At 39.5% G+C, this 17,506-nt stretch overlaps 1 protein-coding gene across 5 annotated transcripts in view; it reads right to left on the bottom strand.

The window, feature by feature from the left end:
• Positions 1 to 17,506, bottom strand: part of PHEX (phosphate regulating endopeptidase homolog X-linked) — a 227,349-nt gene that overhangs the window by 53,929 nt on the left and 155,914 nt on the right. For all 5 annotated transcript variants that reach the window (XM_044937419.1, XM_044937416.2, XM_044937415.2 and 2 more), the window contains one exon: positions 7,480 to 7,583. In XM_044937419.1, coding sequence (XP_044793354.1) covers positions 7,480 to 7,583 — 104 coding nt within the window. The remainder of the gene's footprint in view (positions 1 to 7,479; positions 7,584 to 17,506) is intronic.

Genomic DNA, 17,506 nt, shown 5'->3' with positions numbered 1-17,506 from the left:
AAATAATTTCACAATTTGTATGGAAATACAAAAAACCTCGAATAGTCAAAGCAATCTTGAGAAAGAAGAATGGAACTGGAAGAATCAACCTGCCTGACTTCAGACTATACCACAAAGCTACAGTCATCAAAACAGTATGGTACTGGCACAAAGACAGAAATATAGATCAATGGAACAAAATAGAAAGCCCAGAGATAAATCCACGCACCTATGGACACCTATCTCTGACAAAGGAGGCAAGAATATACAATGGATTAAAGACAATCTCTTTAACAAGTGGTGATGGGAAAACTGGTCAACCACTTGTAAAAGAAGGAAACTAGAATACTTTCTAACACCATACACAAAAATAAACTCAAAATGATTAAAGATCTAAACGTAAGACCAAAAACTATAAAACTCCTAGAGGAGAACATAGGCAAAACACTCTCTGACATAAATCACAGCAGGATCCTCTATGACCCACCTCCAAGAATAATGGAAATAAAAGCAAAAATAAACAAATGGGACCTAATTAAACTTAAAAGCTTTTGCACAATGAAGGAAACTATAAGCAAGGTGAAAAGATAGCCTTCAGAATGGGAGAAAATAATAGCAAATTAAGCAACTGACAAAGAATTAATCTCAAAAATATACAAGCAGCTCCTGCAGCTCAATTCCAGAAAAATAAATGACCCAACCACAAAATGGGCCCAAGAACTAAACAGACATTTCTCCAAAGATGACATACAGATGGCTAACAAACACATGAAAAGATGCTCAACATCACTCATTATCAGAAAAATGCAAATCAAAACCACAATGAGGTACCATCTCACACCAGTCAGAATGGCTGCTATCAAAAAGTCTACACACAATAAATGCTGAAAAGGGTATGGAGAAAAGGGAACCCCCTTACATTGTTGGTGGGAATGCAAACTAGTACAGCCACTATGGAGAACAGTGTGGACATTCCTTAAAAAACTAGAAACAGAACTGCCATATGACGCAGCAATCCCACTGCTGGGAAACCAGAATTGAAAGAGACACGTGTACCCTGATGTTCATCACAGCACTGTTTACAATATCCAGGACATGGAAGCAACCTAAATGTCCATTGGCAGATGAATGGATAAGAAAGCTGTGGTACATATATACAATGGAATATTACTCAGCCATTAAAAAGAATGTATTTGAATCAGTTCTGATGAGGTGGATGAAACTGGAGCCTATTATACAGAGTGAAGTAAGTCAGAAAGAAAAACACCAGTACAGTATATTAACGCATATATATGGAATTTAGAAAGATGGTAACGATGATCCTATATGTGAGACAGCAAAAGAGACACAGATGTAAAGAACAGACTTTTGGACTCTGCGGGAGAAGGTGAGGGTGGGATGATTTGAGAGAATAGCATTGAAACATGTATATTATCATATGTGAAATAGATCGCCAGTCCAGGTGCAATGCATGAGACAGAGTGCTCAAAGATGGTGCATTGGGATGACCCTGAGGGATGGGATGGGGAGGGAGGTGGGAGGGAGGGTCAGGATGGGGAACACATGTACACCCATGGCTGATTCATGTCAATGTATGGCAAAAAAAAAAAAAACCCTGCAGTATTATAAGGTAACTAACCTCCAATTAAAATAAATTAATTAATTTTTTAAAAATAATACATGACTTCCAATCCTAGGCAATTAAAGGTGATACAAGCTCCCCCTGGTAAACACATGTGCACCCTCATTCCTTCTTTTTCGGGAAACTTGCTCTTCAAAATTTCTTGTTCAATCAGCATACCACAAAGAAACCCAGTACACATGGAGAGGCCACAGCAGGCCTTCCAGACCACAGCCAGCATCAATCATTCTAGACTAGGAGAGGAAGCCTCCCATGTGACTCCAGCCCCTGCCACTGTCTGACAGCAACTGCAGGCAACACCATGAGCAAGAAGCACCCAGCTGGGCCCAGTGACCACCAGAGCCACGCCAGAGAAAAATGAATAATTATTGCTGCTTTAATCCTCTAATTTTGGGGGTGATTCATTACACAGCAAAAGGTAACTGAAACACTGAAAAGCTGCCTGTCCACGGATAAAGTCCTAGCCAATGGGTTGAATTTCTCCAGAAAAAAAAAAATGTTTTATTTGCCCAACACAGAGGTTTTAGAAGTACCGAACCAGAATTCCTTCAAATGAGGCATGCAATCAATCACTAGTTCTCCATGGTCTCCGTCACTCCTTCCCATGTCTAGGTCAACATGTGTCAACTGATTGGGCCCTGAAGGCATATGAGTTTGCACAACTTACCTCCCAACAAGATTTTAAGTTCCTCTTGGACTAAGACTATTGCCTAAGTGGTATATGCTGAGCAAAAATTCATTAAAATCTATTTAAATCATTGTATTGCTATGTATGCATGCATGCATGCTCAGTTGCTTTAGTCGTGTCCAACTCTTTGTGACCCTATGGACTATAGCTTGCCAGGCTCCTCTATCCATGGGATTCTCCAAGCAAGAACACCAGAGTGGGTTGCCATGCCCTCCTCCAGGGGATCTTCCCCACCCAGGGATTGAACCCACATCTCATGCATCTTCTGCAGTGCAGGTGGAATCTTTACCACTGAGCCACCAGGGAAGCCCATTGCTATGTATACATCTACTTAAATAAACAAAGGGTGTCATTCAAGTGCTTTAAATTCTTTTTCTTATGTCTTTACCATGTTCCTGCAGTCTGTGTTTGGGAAGGATTTGATAGATGAGGTATGAAAAAGGTCTCGTATAAATTTCAAAAATATATGGAGATGAAATTGTACTGGACAATGGGATATGTGAAAGGAATATGATGATGAAATGCAAAAATCTAAAGGAAAAGACACTGATACTCTGATTTCTTTGAACAATATAAAATAGATATATGTCAAGCTAAAGTTTCACATTTTACCTATTAACTCTTAAAGACAGTCTAGGGAAATGTGGAATGGGAAAACCATAGAGTATTTACTGCTTTATTTCTCATATCCTGCAGATTGCATCCGTCCCATTCCATGCTGTGGGTAATTCTGGGCAGGACCATAATCTGTAGAGACATTTGATGTATTTTTACATATTTTTCAGAAGCTAGAGGAAAAAAAGAACCAGACATGTCTAGTCACAGTAGAATGAGAGTGAGTTAATAGGGAGGCTGGCTTAAAATCACTTCTGTCAAAGAAAGAGGATCCTAAGGGAAAGAAATTACTTTTGACTCAAGCTGAGCAGTGAAGTAAATCCTCTATTTTTAAGCAAGCTGATGAAGTGACAATTCTGAGAACCAACCCCTAAATATGTACCTTCAGGGATGACCACCCAATTAATTTCATTCTTGCTGACATTCCCCATCGTGTTAGAAACTTCTTAATGCACATTAGTGCAGCTAAAATGGATTCCATGAGAATGAAAGATAAAGGGTGTTTATCTCCTATACCCACAAAGAAGCAAAACATTTATTTCAGGGCTTTGTGGAAATATAACCACGATGTGCTGTTCAAAGAAAACCAGTGTAGTGGAGCTACTCCAGAATCATCCTCACTCAATTAACTCCTGAATTTGCAGACCTAAAAAGATGTCAATTACAGTTACCAGGTATCATGAAGCTAAAATTCGCCACAATGCCTGAAAAGGACCCACCCGAAATTTCTTAAAAAAAAAAAGTCTATCATACCACTGTACCATGCAAAGAGAATCTTAAATTTCTTAATGTTGTTTTCCCTGAAATAAGACATATGGTCTGAAGAATGACTAGCACTGCACTGATTTTCATTCCAGCAGAACTTTTCCAGAAACATTAACCAATTTAATGTTCTTGTGAAAGAGGTTATTTGTTTTCACTGACAGAGAAGGAAAAGACACAAATCACACAGTTTGCTTAAGCCCACAGTCAGTCAGCACTTTTCCGAGGCATAAATATTAAAAATAGTCAAGGCTATTAGAGTCTTACAGCCCATAGGCATTTTAGGATGATGTTAAAAATGGCACATTTAGGAGTTTATAAATTAGCAAGCCAGGCCTTGCTATACACCCAAATGAATAATGACATTTTGAAATTTAAAAAATTAACTTGGCAGCATCTCAAATATAGAAGAAACCCTGAGAAGACCCTGAGAGTTCACAAAAATACTGGTGAGAAGCTTGAATTTTTCATAAGTTGCAAAAACAAGAGTTTGAACTTATCTGAAGTAGACCTGAAGGGGCAGAACACTTTACTTACTACATGTAGCTGCTCATTGAGATACTGGAAACTATTAATATGTGAAGCTGTGAGATTTGAGAAGCTAGTTTAAGAATCCTAAATCTAACATTTCTGTTGAATAGTTCAGATTGGAATGAAACAGGCAAGATGGCCTGAAAGATACCGTGATGAGAAGAGAAAATGAAGGACAGTGGGGCAGTTGGCTACTCATCAGCTATGTGTCATTTCCAAAGAAGTTCCAAAGCCTTCTGCTTCCTTTCTTTGGGCTTCTGAGTGGAGTCAGGGATAGGTAAAGGGAAGAATTCAGCTTCAGGCCTACTCCTTAAAGTTAAATACTTTTACTTTGCAGATGGATACTGTAAGAAGATTTGAAGGGCAGAGGGCAGGAGGGCTAGACGGGAGCCCTGGCTAAGAGGGAGAGGCAGTAATCATAGCCTTAAGCCAAGGGATGGTCAAGGGCCTAGAGTTTTTCCTAGAGGCCAGAACAGAGGTGGGAGTTGGAAGAGAGAGTAATGAGAGACCCAGAGAGCATAAAAAAGCCAGCGAAAAATCTGGAGACCAGAATTATCAGCCAAGGTTAACACATGGGCCATGAAAAAAAATTTGGGCCACAGAAGTCAGGCTTCCAGTTATGACACACGAAAAGGTCAACAAATCCTTTCCACCAAAATCAGGTATAAAAATGGACAAAATAGTCAACAAGCAACTATTTTAGGGCCCTGGAGACTGACTGAAAGCAAACAACACATTGAAAAACATTTAATTTTGAAAAACAGCCAGAACTTAAGAAGAAGTAGAACAGAAGTCTGTGGCCTTCTTGCCCAGGACTCCTCCCATCCCTCCCAGTTCGATCAGAGAGAACTTATTTGACTACGATAGGACTGGCTGGAAAATTAGCAGCTCTGCTGCCACAGGGGATGAGCTCACTTGGGGTCATGGTAGAAAGTTGCAGCTCTGTCAGCTAGAAGTGATAAACTTGGTAGAAAACAAATGAGGAAAACCCACACCTTTGTTCCCCTGAAGTTACAGTTCCCATTGGGGAAAGTGATAGAGCAGCCAGAAATGTAAAAGGGAGATAGTGTAACTGAAAGAGTCAGAGAAGCGTGGAGATAAGCTCTCCACACATCCCTGGCTGCGTGGGAAATTAGGCATGTGTACAGGGGAGACCCCAGAGAGACCAGTGGAAAGTAAACTGCAAGGGTGATTGAGAATGGCTTGTGACTTGGAATGCACTCCGAACTCCGACACAGATCAACTGGCAGAGGACTAAGCCGTGTAGACACAGAGACAGCATTCATGAAGTGAGGCTAAAAAACAAAAATAAGAATTTAAAAAGTGAGTAGAGACATCCATGTCCACAAACTGTAGCCAAGACAGATTCTATAGAGTAAGTCCAGGAAAGTAACTTTTTAAAACGCCTCAGAAAAATAAATCAGAATCCACAGTTGCTACAATACATTGTCGAAAAGGTCATTTTCAACAATGACATAAAATAATGCTAGAAGAAAAAGTGTACAAAAGGAAAAAAAGCAATCAATAAAAGCTGACCCTGAGTGAGCCCAGATGCTAGATTTAGCAAAGACTTGAAAGCAGCCATTGTAAATTAGTTCAAAGAATTAAAATAAACTGTATTCAAACAATTAATGGAGAATATGATGACAAATGACAACAAAGAATCTTAACAAAGAAATAGAAATTATTTTTTTAAAAAGCAAATGGAACTTTTGGAGTTGAAAAGTACAAAAATCAAAACAAAAACTGTGTTAATAAGTCAAAAGCAAACTTGAGAATGCAGAAGAAAGAACTGGTAAATTTGAAGATGGCTCAAAAGAAATTACCCAATCTGGAGAAGACAGAGAAAACAACCTTGGAGAACTGGGTCATAGCGGAACAGAGTACAAATATCAACAGGCAGAATGGAAAGTAATGTAAACCTGAGCTGAAGAATTTCTCAGTTGTAAGCCTCTTGTTCATTTTATAAAATGGGGATAATAAATAGAACCAACAACTCACAGAATTGACTAGAGGATAAATATGAATTAAAATATATAAGTCACTTCCCAGAACATTATAAACACATAATTTTTAGTTCCTGTCATCATCATGATCATTGAGAATCACAACTGGCCCTGACCCCAAAAGTTCCTAGTGAAACCTCCCCACCTGTAGGAAAAGTTTCTACCAGTACTGGGAAGAGCGTTATAAATCACAACTGCTACTGAAGGAAAACAATCAGAGCTTCAGTTCTTTGATATGCATTCAGTTCAGTTCAGTTCAGTTGCTCAGTTGTGTCCAACTCTCTGCGACCCCATGAATCGCAGCACGCCAGGCCTCCCTGTCCATCACCAACTCCTGGAGTTCACCCAGACTCACGACCATCGAGTCAGTGATGCCATCCAGCCATCTCATCCTCTGTCGTCCCCTTCTCCTCTTGCCCCCAATCCCTCCCAGCATCAGAGTCTTTTCTAATGAGTCAACTCTTTGCATGAGGTGGCCAAAGTACTGGAGTTGATATGCATTAGCTCAACAAATATCCTAGAGTTATTCCATAATCATAGGCATACCTTGGAGATTGTGAGTTCAGTGATAGGTCGCCATAATAAAGCAAACATCACAAAATTTTTTTTGGTTTCACAGTGCATATAAAAGTTACATTTATACTATACTGTAGTCTATGAAGTGTGCAATGGCATTATATCTAAACATATATGTACCTTAATTTAAAAATACTTTATCATTACAAAATGCTAAACTTCATCTGACAACAGAGGGTTGCCACAAAACTTTAATTTGTAAAAAATGCACTGTCTGCAAAGTTTGATAAAGCCAAGTGTAATAAAATGAGGTGTGTCTGTATACAATTGTTTTTACATTTGTAATCATACTTTATTTTTTAGATATTTGTTTTTAAGATCTTCAAAAATTTCTGTCCGAGTGTGAAATTCTAGAGCAATTTGTTTGTTTTTATAAATATATTCACACACACACTCACAACGAAATCGGGAAATGATTTGAACATTTGTATCTTAATTAGCCTTCTTTTGATATGTATTGATGCTAAGAGTGGGGAAGTCATAACTAGATTGAACAACTGATTCATACAACATCAGAAATAAGAGTTGCTAAAAGGTAACACAGATTTTGCCAAACCAAAATAATTGGCAAGCCAGCTACTCTGACTTGAGGGGAATTACAAAGTTTGATTTAAAGAGACTCCACTATCCATCAACATATTTATCTCTTTCACTTTTAATTTCTTTTTTTTTTTACTCACTCTGTTTTGGGAACAGCTTTTCTCAGCCAGAAGAAATCAGTCTGTGCTAAATACTTGCGGGTTTGCAGGACGTTGCCAAAGTAGTCAGATTCTGAAAACTTGATCTGAATAAAACAAACCACAACCATCACTGTTCTAAGTGCAGATAAGAGATGGCTCTGAAAAAAAGAAAAGAATTCAGCACACAAAAGAGCGGCCAGCAGAGATACCGCACTCCTTGCATCATCTCTCAGCCATCACTGGTTAACCAGTATTCACAAAACCATGAAATTTCACCTCAGTGATTTTTCTCTTAAAATAAAAAGCTCAAAAATCAATATGGTCAATTCTGGATTACAATTTTAAAAAAATAAGAGAAGCTGCACTACTTTACAATGCATTTCATTTGCTTTACAACTGAAAAATCTACTTTAACCTTTACAGAACATATTAGGTTTGAAATTTCTTTGCCTACATGACTTCTTAATCTTTTTTAAAAATGTGTACTTTATTTATCTGTCATATAGGTTCTTCTAATAACACTCAGTTTAGTCAGCTGAAACCTCGTTTAGTTCATAGATGATGATTTAGCCAAATGGCAAAATCCAATTTATTGTAATCAGTATTTGTTCATGAAGAGAAAAAAATGAAAGTGATTCAGGCTGATTTTCTACCCTAAGAGTCACTAGAATAATTTAATTATTAACTGAAATTATCTATCAACACTCAAAAATGATCTGGTCACAAAAAATTCATGAAATGACAGAAGCAAAGTATATATAGCTCACATAGAAAAACAGGAAGTTGATAGCTCACAACAATGCTGATTAAAATAGGGAAAAAGACATAATTGATTCTTGAGTTCCTTTTTGTTGGAAGGAGAATGGCAGACAGTTTTAATTCTATAGGCACTATCTATAAAACTAGCAGTACTTAAATATTGTAAATAGTATCTGTGTAACAGTAAAAGCAATGGTTTGTAGTGCTCCCTGATACTTCGGTTTTAAATATATTAAAATGTAGCAAATAAAATAAGAATAATACACATTTGAAGAAGCAAATAATCAAGAGTAATCATATTTTATTAGCTGTAATATTTTTGTAAATTTAAGCCATGATATTCTTAAAAGCAAAAATTGAAATACAGCAAATGAAGGTATATGAGACCCAGAGGCATCACATCACAGATATGAATGAATATATACAACTTGACAGTTATAAACTTGACAACAGCCTGTTTGTTGGCCAATGTCTGGCTCAGGTTTCTCTTTTCCCTAACATATCACGGATATTCATTTTGTCTGCAGAGTAACGTTTGTTACTCATCTTAGCTTAACTTTAATTACTCATCTTAGCAATCCTTCCAGGGGACCATGCCAATATATACAGAAAAGAGTAAAATAACTAAAGCCACAGAGAGTGAGAAAGGCAGGAATGAAAGGATCAAATCCTGGCATCTTTGGCAATCCAGCTGGCCAAGAAGTCAGAGAGATAAGACTTCAAATTGTCCCTCCCTCAATCCTCTTAGGGGTGGTGGCTGATAAATAAACCGAGGTATAGTCTCCTGAGCCTTCCCTGGTGGCTCAGATGGTAAAGTGTCTGCCTATAATGCAGGAGACCTGGGTTCAATCCCTGGGGAGGGAAGATCTTCTGGAGAAGGAAATGGCAACCCACTCCAGTACTCTTGCCTGGAAAATCCCATGGACGGTGGAACCTGGTAGGCTACAGTCCACGGGGTCACAAAGAGTTGGACACGAGTAAGCAACTTCACTTTCACTTTCATAGTCACCTAAAGGAATACCACACAGAAGTCTAAACAAATTGTCTCTATGTGTGAACATGAAATAATTTCAAAGGCAATGCTGAGAACATTAGACTAGTTGTATGCATTAGAGAACTTAAAAATTTTAAACTAATTAAATAATACTATATGTTGTTTATGGGCACATACTTATGTAGCAGAAGCATAAAGAAATGCATGAAAATGAGAAACACTGAATTCAAGAGAGGATATCTAGGGAAGGAGACAGCCTGGGGGGAAGGAGACAGGCAGGGAAGAAGGACATTAGGTCAAGGAGGATTACACGAAGAATTTCCAATGTATCTGCTTTATTCACTTAAAATGTATGTATGCATGTATACAGCTAATATGGCAAATATGTTTGATATATGTTAAAGCTTGAGGTGTTCAAAGTATGATTTTATATGCTTTTCTGATGTTTGAAATGCTTTATAATAAAGAGGAATCTTAAAAATCAATTGCATTTTAGGTAGATGTTTATACTCAGCCTCAGATGAAACAGAGTAAATTCCTTGTTCAAATAAATGACCTTAACTACAAATCCTAATACATTCCCAGATCACACAGTTAAAAGATGTGTCTGCTGTTTAATCATTTTTTAGCTTTCGTTCCCAACACAGCTCTGTCAGAATTTTTAGAATATGATTGCAACTGATAGAAAATTCAGATATGTTCTTGGGTTCACAGCATGTCCTGGAAAATGCTCCCAACAGAATTTTCTTCAAAAATACTAACTTTTTTTTTGTACTATCAATGGGGTCACTTGTTACTTTTAGAAGAGTTTGCTAATGGTACTTTCCTGTTCCATTTGGGGGAAAGAAAAAAAAAAAACCTTGACATTCAGGTTGTTCTACAGATATTAAATGTAAAATTTTCTTTAAAAAAAAAAAAAAAAAGGAGTTCCAAGTCTAAAAATACTTTAAATAAATATGGTCCTACCATAGCCATGGAAATGATATGGAGAACAAAACTTGGAGGCAAATAATGACAATTTGCCAACAGCTTACCTATGTTCAGAGGATACATTTTAAATTGTTTTTATTATTAAACTGAGCATAGCTTCTATTTCTTAGCCTGGTTTGGTTGATCTATTCTATTTATTCAATGGAAATCACAGGTCATGCTGCTGCTGCTAAGTCGCTTCAGTCATATCCGACTGTGTGACCCCAGAGACGGCAGCCCACCAAGCTCCTCCGTCCCTGGTATTCTCCAGGCAAGAACACTGGAGTGGGTTGCATTTCCTTCTCTAACGCATGCATGCATGCTAAGTTGCTTCAGTCGTGTCCGACTCTATGCAACCCTATGGACAGTAGCCCACCAGGCTCCCCTGTCCACAGGATTCTCCAGGCAAGAATACTGGAGTGGGTTGCCATTTATTCAATGGAAATCACAGGTAATAGGGGACAATTTTTACCTTCTCCTGTAAGACAGGTTGAGTGTTCGGGGATAGGAAAGGGCCATATGGGAAACAGAGATGGAGAGATTAGGGAACCTGGCTATATCATTCAGTCCACATCATTAGGCTCCTGCTTCAATGTTATTTTCACTGGCCCTAATAAGAAAACTGATGATTCAACAGAAAGAGTACAGGGAAGGAGGAGGAGAAGCTGTGATTAAATAAATCAGGGTACAGTTTACTTACTATCAGACAGCTGTTAAAATAATGGTAATGAAGGCTATGGAAGACAAGGACGAAACAATCTATCAACTGTAAAGGTCAGTGTACAAAATTATATATAAGCATCAATTACAGCTATACAAAAATGGAAGGACAAAATAACACACTAAAACAGAAGTATGTATTATTATGTTTGAATACCAACATTGAGGGTTTTTTTCATTCCTTTTTTCTATTTCTCAAATTTTCCATCATGTGATAATTTCAAGCATTTCAATAGGACCCTGAAGGAGAAAAAACTATGAAACCTAGCAACCATTGGGAAAGTTCTGCTTGTTGTAGAGATAGCAATAAGAATGAATGTGCATGAATATTTTAGAACCACTTGTGATCTTCCCAAAAAATGTTTTAACTTTGAAAGTGACAATAATTGGCTCAAAAGTCTCTTGTCCTTTCAGTTACTGGTGACAATCTAGGTCAAGTTGATAATGACTTTCAATCAATTGTATCTCCCAACTTTTATTGGGGCTCTCATGTCATTTTCCAAGAATAGCTGTCCAAAAGATAAAATCTAGGGGAATCTGATTTTCTCTTGGTGGACACCCTATCCTGGATGCCTAGCACCAAATGCAACAGACTAAATAGAAAAATAAAACTATTACCCTTCTCAAAGGTGTGGAACACATAATAACAGCAAAACAAGGCAATGTATTCAGCTTCTCTGTAGGATCAGTAAATACAAGTTGATAAGCCATTTGGAGAAGGAGATGGCACCCCACTCCAGTACTCTTGCCTGGAAAATCCCATGGATGGAGGAGCCTAGAGGCTACATAGTCCAGACATGACTTAGCGACTTTACTTTCACTTTCAAGATACTACATGAGCCAACAGGAAGTACAGATTCTAAACTACTTTTTAAGTTAACCCATTCAAACATGCTCAGCAATATATCCAGACACCTCTAGGAAAGATTTTATTTTAGGCAGCAAAGAACTGTGAAAGCTTCAATGGCATCCAGATTTTAGAATTATGTTTTCCTTTATTTAAATAGCAAAGTAATATGCAAGATTGCTGTGTTTAGATGGCTTTGCTGTAAGTGGTTATGTATGTATACATATATACACACCTACATACAGGGATGGTGTTCACAATGTTTAACAACCTCCATATACAGAACACTGCGGAAGATAGAATTCCCACAAGCAGCCATGCAAGGGTGACTCTGAGGGAGCATCAGCTAGCACACCAAGCAGGAACCAGATGAAACCAGATGGCCTGCTGCCACTACTGGGGATAAAGGGGAGTCCTGGGCTGCTGTAGCCAGCGGAGCACTGAAGATGGAGGCTGGTGTGCAGGAGGGATGGGGGATGGGCTACAAGGCTGGTGGGCACCAGTGCACCTCCCTCCAATGCCCACTCTTGCCTTTCCAGGGTCATGAGGGCCAGAGATCACTTGAGACAGTTGGCCACAATGGTTCATTTTGTGTTTTTACCAAGGAGTACAGAATGGTTTCAACAACCTGTTTTTCTAGAGCACTCCACCTAAGTATCACCTCACTCTTGCATAGTGGCAACAGCACTCTCTGTCATTTATGCACACATAAAATATATTCACACATAAACACACAAGTATTCCACTGGTAAGAGTAGACCAAGACCTGCCCCAGAGAATATTATGTGGGTTCACATATTACCTAGACATTTCTATTCACATATTTATGTCTGTGTATCAAATGTATGTGTGTATCACTCACCAGAAACACTGATCTCTGAAAAATTACCCACATCCTATTCTCCTAAGTCTGATAGCTCAGCTGGTAAAGAATCCACCTGCAATGTGGGAGACCTGGGTTCGATCCCTGGGTTGGGAAGATCCCCTGGAGAAGGGAAAGGCTACCCACTCCAGTTTCTGGCCTGGAGAATTCCATGGACTGTATAGTCTACATGGTCGCAAAGAGTCGGACACAACTGAGCGACTTTCACTCACTCAATTCTCCTAAGTAAATGGATGCCGGCTATGATGCTGACTTGGGCTCCTACTGTAATTCGCCACTGGCTTTCACAACAGTGAGTGATGTGCCTAATGGGCTCGATTATTTACCTATTGTCTCTCAGATACACGCTCGCCCTTTTACTTGGTTCTGTAATGCTGGGCTGTGAATCTGAAAACCATGTTTCCCAGGCGCCATTGCCAGTTGGCTTCCTGCCAATAGGAGGCACTGAGGGAAATCAGCCAGTGGCAGGAGGGGAAAGGGTGCTGTGCTTGTTCTCTGCAGTTCCTCTTTCTCCTTTCTTCCAACAATGATTCTGGAGTGGCAGTTCCTCCTCTGCTCTGGATGGTACCACCACCTCCTCCCTTTTGCATCCCTAGACACAAGGAACATCACTGCTTCCTGGAAAAGTTATTAATCTCTGGTTTACCTCACCTTCCAACCTATTTGCTGTATTAAATCTCCTCTCTTTGAAATACCTGGTGTTGTTTGGCTTTCCTGGCTGATACAGAAATCTCCCCCAAATTGGGAAAAACTCATTCTTGTGTCTCTCTCCATTAAGGAGCAGTGAAGGTACACTTTATAAGGTTTGTCTGAACATAGACTGATGTCTTTCTTTTTGGGCTGAGTAGCAGGCTTTCCTGTACACTACTGGTGTGTGTGTGTGTTAGTCGCTCAGTCGTGTCTGACTCTTTGCAATCCCATGGTCTGTAGCCCACCAGGCTTTTCTGTCCATGGACTTCTCCAGGCAAGAATACTAGATGAGTAGCCATCTTCTGCAGGGGATCTTCCCGACCCAGGGATTGAACCTGTGTCTCCTGCATTGCAGGCAGATTCTTTAGCGTCTGAGCCACCAGGGAAGCCTGTACACTACTGGAGGTTCACATAAAGGGCATTGCCTTTCTTCTTGCTCTTTGAAAAAACTACAAAAAGACAGCTGTTCAGAAATACTTTGCTGGCTATCTTAGTTTACCATTTCATGCTCAGAAGAAACATTTTTTTCTAATTTACATTTGCCTGTGAGTTCTTTTCCATTTGCTCTTTTCTTCACATGACCCCAACTTCTGTTTTCAGCCTTTCTCCTTGTTGTTGTTGTTGCTCAATCACTCAGTTGTGTACAACTCTTTATGAACCCCCAGACTACAGCATGCTAGGCTTCTCTGTCTTCCACTAATTCCCAAAGTTTGCTCAAATTCATGTCCATTGAGCTCATGATGCTGTCTAACCATCTCATCCTCTGCTGCCTTCTTTTCCTGTTGCCTTCAATCTTTCCCAGCACCAGGGTCTTTTCCAGTGAGTTGGCTCTTTGCATCAGGTGGCCATCAATCCTTCCAATGAATATTCAAGGTTGATTTCATTTAAGATGGACTGGTTTGATCTCCCTGCAGTCCAGGGGACTTTCAAGAGTCTTCTTCAGCACCACAATTCAAAGGCATCAATTCTTTGATGCTCAGCCTTCTTTATGGTCCAGTGCTCACATCCATACATAATTACTGGAAAAACCATAGCTTTGACTAGACAGACTTTTGTCAGCAAAGTGAAGCCTTTGCACTGTCTAGGTTTGTCATAGCTTTCCTTCCAAGGAGCAAGCATCTTTTAATTTCATGGCTGCAGTCACCAACCACACTGATTTTGGAGCCCAAGAAAATGAAATCTGTCACTGCTTTCACTTTTTTTGCTTCTATTTGCCATGAAGTGATGGGACCAGATGCCATGATCTTAGTTTTTTGAATGTTGAGTTTTAAGCCAGCTTTTTCACTCTCCTCTTTCACCCTCATCAAGAGGCTCTTTAGTTCCTCTTCACTCTCTGCCATTAGAGTGGTATCATCTGCATATCTGAAGTTGTTGATATTTCTCCCAGCAATTTTGATTCCAGCCTGTGATTCACCTAGCCTGGCATTTCACATGATGTACTCTGTGTATAAGTTAAATAAGAAGCGTAACAATATAAAGCCTTGTTGTACTCCTTTCCCAATTTTTAACCAATCAGTTGTTCCATATAACATTCTAACTATTGCTTCTTGACCCACATAGAGGTTTCTCAGGAGGCAGGTAAGGTGATCTGGTATTCCCATATCTTTCAGAATTTTCCACAAAGTGTTGTGATCCACACAATCAAAGGCTTTATCAATGAAACAGAAGTAGATGTTTTTCTGGAATTCCCTTGCTTCCTCTATTTCCAATGATCAATTTCTCCTCACCTTTTATCTAATCCATTCCCCAGTCCCTATCTTTCCTTTTGTGTTTGTGCCTGATGAATCACATCTTTACTTGCAACAAATAAAGTAAGCTGCTTTTCATTTGCAACAGCCTTTCCTGTTCAGAGTTTGTATTAACAGAAATTTCTCAGAGGCCCTATAGTAGTTCTTATCTACATATTTCTCAAAACCGAAAACACAGTCCCATTGTGTATCAGCAATACTTTAGTCCTTTTGCTATTAACCTTGGTGACACTGTTACTATCTATCACACCAAGCATCCTTCACCTATTTTCAGGTTTTCTTTATCAGTTTCTGAGCAGAAATGGATTTTTTGCTTCTTGCATTTGTATTTTTTTCACTGTCTTTTTTTAAACTGTTAGAAATTCTGTGGCATAATTGTGTTTATCTCAGTAATGAGTCAGATGAAAGCCATTTCTTCACAAAAGTACTTTAAAATCTTGGTGTATAATGTCTTCAGTTCAGGCTGTGGAGACACGAGGAAATATACCTAACACTACATCCTGTCTGGCGTCTTGTCTCTTTTCACAAAAAGTACTACATTTATTGAACTTTTAAATTTGGGGCATTCACTTTAAACAGCAGCAGGCTGCCAACAAAACTTGATCAACTAAACACTGTGAATGAGCCCTGAATGCTATCTTATTGGATTAAGGCTTGAGACTGTTCCATCTGTGCAGCCTCTTAAATCAATTTCAGGCACATGGATACTATATGTGTTAATTTGTAATGACTTCTCCAAACCAAAATAATTTACTATCGGAAGTGAAAATTGAAGAAGCTATAACTAACACTTCTAGTGTGCTTCCTGTGTGCCAGGACCAGTTCTATATACTTTAAGTATGTTAACTTATCTGAGCCTCATAGCAGCCCTGTAGGCAGGGACTGATGATGGACAGAGTTGGTGATGGACAGGGAAGCCTGGCGTGCTGCAGTCCATCGGGTCACAAAGAGTCAGACATGACTAAGCAACTGAACTGCACTGAACGGAACTGAACGCAAGGATTATTACTATCTCCATTTTGATATGAGGAAACTGAGATGAGTAAACTGAGGCACAGATAGTATAACCTACCTCAGGTCGCACAGCTAGAAAACAGAAGAATAGGGATTTAACTCCAGACACTTTGATCCCAGGATCCATGCTCATAACCAATACAACAAACTGCCTCTCAAATCTTCTCATCTGCATTCATTTTTTAAAAATATGTATTTTGGGCTGTGTTGAGTCTTAGTTGCAGTGCACAGGACCTTTCACGGCAGCAGTGCGGGATTCTCTCTAGTTGTGGCACACAGAGCACACGGGCTCAGCAGTTCCAATGTGCAGGCTCAGTAGCTATGGTGCACAGGCTTAGTTGCTCCATGGCATGTGGGACCTTAGTTCCCCAACCAGAGATCGAATCCACGTCCCCAGTATTAGAGGACGGATTCTTAACCACTAGACCACCAGGGAAGTCCCCTCCTCTGCAGTCCTGACTTGAGATGTTTGCCAATCACATGTAATTCTCCAGGTTCTCCTGCTGAGGTACTTTGTGACCTGGTGATGCTCTTCTTAGCAACAACAGTTCTCATTGCTGCTAAGTTATAGCTATCATTTATAGGGAGATGACTTATGTGCCAGACATTATGCTAGGTGCTTTTACATTTATTTAATCTCATTTAAAAGATGCTTGCTCCTTGGAAGAAAAGCTATCACAAACCTAGACAGCATATTAGAAAGCAGAGACATTACTTTGCCAACAAAGGTCCATCTAGTCAAAGCTATGGTTTTTCCAGTAGTCATGTATGGATGTGAGAGTTGGAGTATAAAGAAAGCTGAGGGCTGAAGAATTGATGCTTTTGAACTGTGGTGTTGGAGAAGACTCTTGAGAGTCCCTTGGACTGCAAGGAGATCAAACCAGTTCATCCTAAAGGAGATCAGTCCTGGGTGTTCATTGGAAGGACTGATGCTAAAGCTGAAACTCCAATACTTTGGCCACCTGATGCGAAGAACTGACTCATTTGAAAAGACCCTGATGCTGGGAAAGATTGAGGGCAGGAGGAGAAGGGGACGACACAGGATGAGATGGTTGGATGGCATCACCGACTCAATGGACATGAGTTTGAGTAAGCTCTGGGAGTTGGTGATGGACAGGGAGGCGTGGTGTGCTGCAGTCCATGGGGTTGCAAAGAGTCGGACATGACTGAGCAACTGAACTGAAACTCACTTAATCTTTTCAACAATACTAAGACTTGACTATTATTATCTCCAGTCTTCAGATTACCAAAGGGAAGCCAACTGAAATTTAAAAACTTGCAGTATCTCAAATAACTAGTAAGTGGAAGCTCCAGAATCACTCCAAAGCCTGTGCTCTTACCCAGTTAACAATATGACCTCCATCCCTTCACTCATCTCAACCCAACCAGCTCTGGGAAAGCAG

Source organism: Bubalus bubalis, chromosome X (assembly GCF_019923935.1).
Source record: "Bubalus bubalis isolate 160015118507 breed Murrah chromosome X, NDDB_SH_1, whole genome shotgun sequence".
In the NCBI taxonomy this organism is placed as follows: Eukaryota; Metazoa; Chordata; class Mammalia; order Artiodactyla; family Bovidae; genus Bubalus; species Bubalus bubalis.
This window is presented reverse-complemented; position numbering and strand designations above follow the sequence as displayed.